The following is a 10,022-nucleotide window of genomic DNA, read 5'->3' on the forward strand; positions in this document are numbered from 1 at the left end:
GACGAAGGCCCGGCGGCCCCGGCCCCAAGCGCGCCCCCCAGGCTCGGTTCCCGGCGGCCGGGACTCGCCCGCGGCCCGGAACGGAAGTCCCGTCCCGACCGCGGCCGTCGGGTGCCACGCTGCCTTCCGCCCGCGGCTCCTCGCCCGCGCTCGCCCGCTCCTCGCTTCGCCGTCCGGCTTCCCCTCTCCGCTTCCCCTGGGTCCCCGCCCCGCTGCTCCGGCCAGCCCTCTGCCCCGCCGCTGGTCCTGCCGGCGTCTGCTCCCCTGGGCCCCGCTTCCTGGCGACGCCCTCCTCTCCTCTTGGCACCCGCCACGCTGCTCGCTCCGCTGTGTCTCAGACGAGCCCGGGCTGCTTCGTCCCGGGGCCTTGCCGCTCGCCGTCTCGTCTTCCCTCGCACGCTCCACAGCTAACCCGCTTTCCCGCCTCGCGTCCTTGCTCCGATTCCGCCGTCTCGAGGAGGCCTGTCTGAAGTCTCATCCAGGCCTGCTCTGATTCCTCTTCCCCCGTGGCGGTCAGGTTTCTCGCATTTTGGTTGTATTCTGCCCGATGGCGCTTCGCCTTCCAGCATTTCGTTTGAACGACTTACTTCTTTACTGCTTATGGCCCGTCTCCCCACGTCCCACCCCGTCTAGCTTCGTCACGTCAGGGCGTTTGACTGCTTTGACCTTGAGAAACGTTGGGCACAGACTGGGGCTCCAGTATCTCTTGGGTGCCGGGATCAGGCGTCACTCTCTGCTAGTCACTGTGTTCTGATCTCGGGATAAGCAAAGATGAATCAGATAGTTATCGTATCTTCAAGGAGCTGACGAGGCAGCCTGGCATACCCCGAAATATTCACAATACCTCATAGAAAGTTCATGGTGTGAGAGATCCAGATACCAGAAGAGAAAGCAGTTTCCAGCTAGAGCGATAGGACAGAGTATGGAGGCATTAATATCTAAAATGAGCCTTGAATTTGCGAAAACGAGGAGGAACTGCATTCAGGTCCACGGAAGAAACTGCACAACAGAACAACTCAATTGCTGAACACGGGGAGAAGGCAGGGAAAAACACGGAGCAGTGAAGGAGTCCAGGCTTTGAGTCAGCAAGCCTGGCTCCAATCCAGATTCTGCCTCTAAGTCGCTGTGTGACCGTAGACAAACCCTTGAGCCTCTCTGAGCTTCAGTTTTCACTTCTGGAACGTTGGGATAATACTGTCCAGCTCAGAGCATTCGTGTGAGGAAACCAAGAACACCAGGCACCCGGCCCAAGGCCTGGCTGCCAGGCTCACTCAGTAAATGAGGGCCGTTCCCGGCCTGTAGTCAGACCAGAGTGCCGAGGAAGTGTGCCCTCACCAGGGCCAATGTTTCAACGGGAAGCAGAGCCAAAGTGTACTGCCTTGACTCTGCACTCCCTGGGAACATTCGTCTATTATCCACCTTGAAAAATGAAGCTGGAAATGACGAGTCTCGTGTTTGAAGCATAAAACACTGAAAACGTCATGCATTGGCCTATCAGCCAAAGATTGCTTTGAATATAAAAGGAATGAAAATATATGTGTGTTGTGTTTCTGCTGAGGATTATTTTTACTCACCCACCAGATTTTCTTGTTTCTTTTTCAGTTGCTCCCACGATTCAGGAAATTAAATCTGGCACGGTGACGCCGGGACGCAGCGGACTGATCAGATGCGAAGGTGCAGGTGTCCCGCCTCCGGCCTTTGAATGGTACAAAGGAGACAAGAAGTAAGGACTTTGTGATTACGACTGTGTTCCGAGCACTGTGAGCTAATGTGTTTGTGTTTCCGATACTTACTTCAGGCAGTTTCTTTTTCTTTTTTTTTTTTTGAGTTGGAGTCTCACTCTGTCGCCCAGACTGCAGTGCAGTGGCCGCTCCCGGCCACCGCAGCCTCGACCTACGGGGCTCCGGCGATCCTTCCACCTCAGCCTTCCAAGTAGCCAGAATTACAGGCGCGTGCTACCACACCCAGCTGATTTTTTATTTATTGTAGAGATGAGGTCTCACCAAGTTGCCCAGGTGGCAGGCAGTTTCTTTAACTGGCTTGAACGGTTCTCAGCAGCCTCTGCTCGCAGGCAGACCAAAGGGGCCCACGTGGGGGGACAAGGGGCTCAGGGCCTCAGAAGAAATGTCGCTGGGTTTGGAGGGGCTCGGAATGCCTGCAGACCCCCATCGTGGTGGCTTTCCCCTCTGCCCCCGCCTCCCCTCCTAGCCAGCACGCCGTTGCTCTTGCTGGCAACCGGGCTTCCTTGGGAGGTCAACCAGCCCTTGGAGGACTTGAGGACAGCATCCTCAGAGCACTTCAAAGGCAGCAGGAGCCGCGGTCTCCGCCGGGCTTCCTGGATAAGCCTCGATCCCTCCACCTGCCGTGCCCTCCCACGAGATAGTTCAGCATTGTGTTCTGTAGGACGCCTGTTTTAGACATTCTGCTGCTAAAGAGGCTGTGGAGGAGATAAGGCGCCTGGCTAAAGGGCGCATCAAAGGGATCTGGGGGTCCTGGAGTTTCAGTTCCGTGCGATTGCCCCCTTGAGAAGCCCCGAAAGCCTTGGCGAGAGCCGCTGAGCAGGAGGAGGCAGGACTGGGCGACTTTGCCTTCAGCCAGTAGGCCCTTTGGACTTCTTCAAGGGCTCTTCCCAAGACACCGGAGAAGCACAGGACCCCGTGGGGTACCTGAAGGGGGTCTGCAGAGGGGCATTATTGATCCCCTGTGGATGTTGCTTTGAAACTAGAGAGAGACATTCAAGGAAGTGTTAGATTAAGCCATGTGAAATTGCCCCTTTTAAGTCAAAGAGCTAAATGTGGGCGCTACCGAACGGGTCAACATATCTGTGTGGGGTTTACTTATTCACGCCATGGCTCATGACTCATGGCAGCTAAATGTCTGAACGAAAAAATAGCTGGCGAAATCACATAAAGATATTGCCACAAAGGACAAGAACGGACATAAAACAAGCAGGTACTTTGTTTCTGAAACTGGAATCAAAAGATGATTTGTGGGAGACAGTCTTCCGCTTTCACATCAGACTTGACAGTAAAGAGTTTTCTAAGACGATCTCGCTTCTTCTGAATAGCTGACTGTGATTGTACCTGAAGTTTGTTGCAGCTATTTTAAATGTGACCTCTTCAGTTTTTAATTTTTTTTACTAATTCATTTGTGCTCTTTTGTCCCGAATCCTAAATCTTCCTCTTTGTGGCTTTAGTGGATGACTCTGTATTTTTATTTACTGAGAATTATATGACCTGGTTGGTCTATGTCACCTTCATTCTACCCATAAGATTGCATATCTGGCAATATGACCTCTCCCAGTTATTGATAACCCATGTTGAGAAGTTTCAAATTGTTATCATCTATATTGGCAAACGTCCAGAAAAGCAGATCTCAATCTTTTGAAAATTATGGAACACTTTGTTAAAACACAATTCTTTTTTTTTGGAAGCCCAGTTAGTCCTCTCTATGAACACAGCCCTTCTCTGGCAGATGTGGAGTGAATGGCACCTCAATTCTGTCTGTACAGACCCTCCCCTAAATTAGGGCATTCTTCCAGGAACCCCCATTCTCTGGTTCTCCACAATACAGTTTAAATAACATTGATTCAGACTAGACTATTTTATAAATATAGTAAATTCACTGTTTAATCAGTGTCATTAATTCTGAAAAGCTAATAATCAGAATTATTTCTCGGAGCCCAAGTGAGAGCTCCTTTGTTGAAGGCCATTTTGTTTCTGATGCTTTGTGAAGCAGTGTCCTGGATTTCTCTTTCTCTCTCTTTCTCTCTTTTCTAAATTCAGCAACCGTTGTCAAAAAAGAGTACAATAATCCCCAGTCTATTTTCTTGGCCTATAGTAAATATAGCAAAGGCCAATTGGTGCCCATAATCATAACTTCAGTGATTTTTTTTTCTACTGGAGGAATAGACTGCAGCTTTTATTAGATTTTCAACAAAGTTTAGAACCATTTGCTAAAAAAGAAAAGGTAGATTGATTCTCCTCAATCAGTGTCCTATCCAACACACCCACACACCTACGAGAGATCTAGCAGCTGTGAAAATCAAACACACATGTGAAAGGCAAACATTCTGAGCTTACAGTAAAGCATACACTTACCACTTTAGGGTTATACTTGAGAAAACATCCGAGCTCTCAAATAGCACTGCAAAGGATAATTTCCTTTCAAAACTGAAGCGAAGTTGAGCACATGCAGGGAGCAGAAGAGACAAGGATCCTGACTGCTGAATGACTGTGACTGCACTCACTGAGTGGGTCTCGGGGAGGCTCGGGCCGGCCAATTATCCACCTTATCAGAATGAAAGCCCTCTATTTAACATCACCTGCTTTTTGTTTTGTTTTGTTTTGTTTTGTTTTTGACAGCGCAGGATATTGTCCAAGCATTGCCTCTTTTCCCTTTTACCTGGTTTCTTCCTCCCTACCCCAAGAGTGGCCTCTGGCCAAGACGGGTCTCTGAAAGGTGTACGTATTCCCACTAATGAGTCGTGGGATGCAGGCGACCAAGCAAAGCGGGAAGCAATGTGGTCTCTGTGTGTAATCAAGGCACTTGTATGCACAGGAGAGGAATTTGATTAATTGACTTGCTGGCCTATGAAACTGTTTGCTGTCCTGCCCTGAGGCAGGGACTCTTTCTTCACTGACACCTCCCACGGGTGCCTCCCCTAAGTTCTACCACACCAACGTCTTTCCCTGGTGGACGTTCAGGTGACTTCTCTAGAAAAGGTAAAGAGCCTTGCGCACAAGTCCTCACAGATTCGGGGTTGCTGCCTTACACACAGGTAGCGTTCTAAGTTGCTAAGGAATATTACCCTACTTTATTCCCATAGCAAGTCTGTGAGACAGATACTATTACTCTTCTTAGCTTTTGCCAGGGGAAACCAAAGCACAGAATGTTTTTAAGTAATTTGCCCAAGTTCATACAGTCAGCGGCAGAGCTGGGATTTAAGCCTAGGAAGTCTTATAAATCTTCATGCATGGTCTGTGGATTTAACCCTTAAACTATGGCGTCTAATATAGGTCAGGCCCCTTCAGAGTCTATCAAAAATAATTTGAAATGTCAATGTTAAATATCAAGGGTAAAGGCACTGCAGGTTGTTTATGGGTGTGCAAAGTAAGAGACTGCACATACAAACACTCACAATTCCCCAATTTACTCAGTCAAGGACACAGAAAAATGGAGTCAAGGTGGACGCACAGCAGAAACAGATACAGCCAGTTTCAGAGTTGTCTTGTTGACCCCTCAGGTCTTGAACTGAGCGCATGAAGCTGTCAGAGACCCTGTCAGAGTAGAGCAGAGTTTTTGCAAGATCTGGGGATGTTTCATTTCCTGAGATTTTTTTTTTATACTTGGGCTGACATGAATACTCAGAAATAGATTACGCCATCTCTTCTACTTCAAAGAATATTTATAAATTTTCATCTCTCTGAAATCACGCTGGTCGAATCCAGCTCTTCATTCAGATAATATAAACCAACACAAAACACAGAGGCGATACCTGAGCACTCTGAGCCCCGTGTCTGCCTGTTGCTCTTTAGCGTCCTGTAAAGTCCATTTCTGGGCACAAGAGACATCGGCTCAAACTCCATTAAAAAAGAAATGCTGTAAGAGTAAGCATGGTTTAAAGAAAAGAGAGACACATGCACTAAGGAGAAAGCAGCCTCCAGGTTCTTTGAGTTATTTCATTTATTCTTCAGACCTCTGTGGGCTAAGATTTGGTATCCTCAATTTGCTGGTGACAAGATTGAGACACAGGACTTAAAATAGCCTGACTGAGAGCACTCAGCTTTAAGTTGTTGTTAAGGCACGTTTTAGATTTGTCAACTTTTCAGCCTGTGTTCTCTCCCTTGTATCTGGCCTGTGTTCGTTATCTATTGCTAAGTAGCAAACTAACCCCAAATGTAGCATCTTAAGCCAACAAGCATGTATTATTTTAAACAGTTCCTGTGGGCCAGGCATCCAGGAGCAGATTGGCTGAATGGATATGGCTCAGGGTCTTCCGTAAAGCTGCCATCAAAATGTCACCTGGTACTGGTCATCGGAAGGCTTTACTTGGGCTGGAGGCTCTGCTTCCAAGGTTGCTCGCTCACATACCCATCAAGCTAGTGCTAGTCATTGGCAGATCATTTTAACTGTCACGCAGATATCCCCAGAGGGCTGCTTGAATGTCTTTATGACATGGCAATGGGCTTCCTCCAGGATTAGTGATGGGGAGCTGCTGTACACCTTTCACGACCTAGTCTCAGGAGACATGCTCTGTCATTTCTGTGATCTTACTGGCTACCCAGAGCAACCCTACTCTCTATGAGACAGGACAATGCAAGGTATGAATGTCAAGAGGTGAGAATCATCTGATTCCTTCTTCAAAGATGGCTCCCACACGCCCCTCTCATGAATGATCTAAGGATTTATTATATTATACATGTTAGCCACTTGACTTTCAGTTTATTCCACTGTCTACACAAGCATAATGAGAGTGACTAAAGTCACATACATGCTATTAAAAATATTACTCTTTAGTTTAAAGTAGTCATTTTTTAACACTGTAGTCTCTTTCAGCATACCTGGAAAGAGCAGTCCTAATGAGCTTCATATTACACCATGTAAAGTACTGGGGAAATCATAGTTCAACAGAAATCCAAAAATTTAAACTTTTTTAAATATGGAAGATAGTTAAGAAGAAATATACTCTTTATATGCATGTGCAATGACAGAACAATTTCAGAACATCCAAAATACCATTAAGCAAATAATGTATTTGATGGCAAAAAAATTTGATTAATCTATTTCTCGAGAAAAGTACATTCGCTTAGGATTAAGGCTAAAATCATAAAGTACAATGTACTACATTTCGATAGATATTGCAAAAAACATGGGTTTTGTATTACTTGGTGAAGATAGTATTGCCGTCCTGTCTCAGATCAGAGCACAGAAACAGAAAACCAATTGCTCCATGTTTTAATTTGTAAGTGGAAGCTAAACATTGGGTGCACATGAGCATAAAGATGGAAGCAAAAGACACCAGAAAGCCTAAAAGGAGTGGGGTCGAGTTGAAGAAACTGCCCATTGAGTACCACACTCACTCTTTGCGTGATGGGTTCGACAGAAGCCATCACACACGCTCTTGTAACAAGCTTGCACATGCACCCCCTGAATGCAGCATTTAAAAAACTAAATTAACAAAAAACCTGTGTGCCCCCAAAATAGAATATTTTGCATTTGACAGTATGGGACCTACAATATCTTGACGTTTTGAGCAACGTATTTCCAAGTTAGTCTGTGCATTTTGAGTCATTCTTTACAACATGGCTACAAAGAAATGTGATGGTCATTGCCGTTTTGCCTTGGTGTGAAGGTTTAGTTATCTGTGTACCTAAACTATGCATTCACAGACAGGCACAGAATGTATGCAGGTACCACTGAGTAAATAGGAAAACGCCTGAAATCCACCAAGTCAGGTATGCCGTGTTCATTTGATAGAGAGGCACTATTTTCTTTTTCAGTCAGGTTGGTGTTAGGTTTCACTATAGGTCATGATTGTTTTTCATTCCCGACTTTATAGAGGTAAGATGAACTTGAGAAATCATAATGTGTAGTAACCATTCCTCTCCTCGTGCCCATTCCAGATACTCCCTGATTGTCTAGGCAGGTCCCACATTTGTCGTGTAGTCACTCTGTTGAAGAGCTGTGGGAGGAAGGGTCTTCTTCTTTCCTTGCATTTTTGAGGAAGCCAGCAAAATGAGTGAAACCACTTCTCTGCGTGTAGCTTCCAATCCCCTTTCTTTGTTGTTTTCCATGCCATTTATTTACGTCAAAATTATGAATGCATTGCATCTGTATAACATGCTGTGGTTTTCAAAGCCTCATTATGTGCGGTGGGTTTTGCAAAATGTACCTGTTGTATCTTTTGGTCAACTCTTCAAGCTCCAGGTGCTACTGGAGAGGGACAGGAAAAGAGGAAGACAGGTAAACACAAGCATGGCTTGCTACTCGACAGCTTCAAACATCCATGCAACGGGGGGTGGACACCTTGCTGTTCCTCCCGTTGGTCTTCACCCCCACACGCTTCCATTATGTGGCCAGCTCTCTGTCCTGAAGACGTATGTGTAGTGTAACATGACTCTGAACCAGAGCTAACTACCTCTTCTGGCGCTCAGCCACAAACAGTGACGAGAAACAGGAGCCAGTCACGTTTTCTGAAACAGATATCCCTAGGAGTAACATCTAAAATTTAGCAAAAACTAACAATACAGGCATCTGATTTTTACTCATGTGTATGCATGTCTGAACTAGTGTATTTTGTGCAGTCGATGACCTACAGCAGACACGCTTTACAAGATGAGATAAAAATACGACATAAACGGACTTCCTGTTACTTACTTCTCATGTTCCAACAGGTCATGTTGTGCCTGCTCTAAGATTCTTGCCTTCTACTTTGGAGATGCTTGTAAAGTATGGTAGATTAAAGCAGGGAAGTTTAAGGAATCTTCAAGGGTAATCTTAACAACATGCAATTTTTACCCTACATGCTGACTTTACCATCTTATATCACATATAACTCACGGTATATTATCTTATCCATTATTTGCATAATTCTAGCCAGATTACATCTGAGGGAAAAAAACAAACTGTGTTTTTCTCTCTCTCTCTTTTTTCTTTGAGTCACGGGTCTCACTCTGCTGCCCAGGCTGGAGTGCATTGGCACGATCACAGCTCACCGCAGCCTCAACTTCCTGGGCTCAGGCGATCCTTCTGCCTCAGCCTCCTGAGTAGCTGGGACTACAGGTGTGCACCACCATGCTCGGTTAGTTTTCCTTTTTGTTGTAGAGATGAAGTGTCACTATGTTGCCCAGGCTGATCTCGAGTTCCTGGGTTCAAGCAGTCCTCCCACCTTGGTCTCCCAAAGTGCTGGGATGACAGGCATGAGCCACGGTGCCCAACTGAGAGAAAAACGGTGTCTTATTGCAGTGAGGTGACTCATTATAGGGAAGAACAGAACAGGAAGTAAAACAGGATCTCCTTCCTCTCTCAGAAAGTCTCTTTCCTAGACTTTACATCACAAGTGTGGTTTAGAAGGGGCTGGAAATGCCCTCTGCCTCTTTTTCTCTTGCATCTTTTAATGTATAAGGTCATTTGTAGGCAGTTACATGTTTTTATTTAGAAGAGTACTAGAAATAACCTCATGACCATTTCAGGTTGAAAACAGCCTTCCCTGCTTACTTTGTCATTGATCCATTGGGATCATTTTTAAAAATTGAAGAGGAAATTCCTGCCTTGAAGGAACGTGCATGTCTAGTGTTATCTCGTTATTAGCTTACAGCGAGTCATGTTACTTACTTAACTTAACATTTCTTTTGATAACCAATGTGTTGCCAGTGTCGCTCTGCCCCTCTGTGGGGACATTGCCATCCAAGGCCAGGAACGGACGTAAAGGGTGGATAAGTGAAACGTCTGGGAGCATTTCGACTACTGAGACAGGAGAGCACACGACTGTGTGCAATATAAAACATGAGTTGCTGCATTTAAAACTTTGGGCCAATCAGACAGAGACAAAAGTGGGCCGTGTCTAGTTGGCATCCCCTGACTTAGAGTGTAGGATTTGCCATAAAAGTCAGCAAAACGAAATGAGTGGCCTAGCACGGTGGCTCACAAATGTCATCCCGGCACTTTGAGAGGCTGAGGCGGGAGGAATGCTTGAACCCAAGAACTTGAGACCAGCCCAAACAGCACAGACCTCTTCTCTACAAAATTAAATTTAAAAAAATTAGCCAGTGTAGTGGCACATGCCCATAGTCTCAGCTACTTGGGAGGCTGAGGTGGAAGGAGCACCTGAACCCAGGAGATTGAGGCCAGAGTGAACCCTGAACCCCGATCGTGCCACTGCACTCAAGTATAGGTGATAGGGTGAGACCCTGACTCAAAATTTTTTTTAATGTACTAAATGAGAAAATAAGCCGGGCTCGGTGGCTCAGCCTGTAATCCCGCGCCTTTGGGAGGCTGAGGTGAGTGGATTGCCTGAGCCC

The 10,022-nt window shown here is 46.2% G+C and overlaps 1 protein-coding gene across 1 annotated transcript in view; it reads left to right on the plus strand.

The window, feature by feature from the left end:
* Positions 1-10,022, plus strand: part of NEGR1 (neuronal growth regulator 1) — a 694,002-nt gene that overhangs the window by 487,866 nt on the left and 196,114 nt on the right. Inside the window, exon 5 of the mRNA XM_008055223.2 lies at positions 1,603-1,723. Within this exon, the coding sequence (XP_008053414.1) occupies positions 1,603-1,723 (121 nt within the window). The remainder of the gene's footprint in view (positions 1-1,602; positions 1,724-10,022) is intronic.

This window comes from Carlito syrichta, unplaced genomic scaffold (assembly GCF_000164805.1).
Source record: "Carlito syrichta isolate Samal-C Ts95f unplaced genomic scaffold, Tarsius_syrichta-2.0.1 Scaffold301783, whole genome shotgun sequence".
Classification (NCBI taxonomy): Eukaryota; Metazoa; Chordata; class Mammalia; order Primates; family Tarsiidae; genus Carlito; species Carlito syrichta.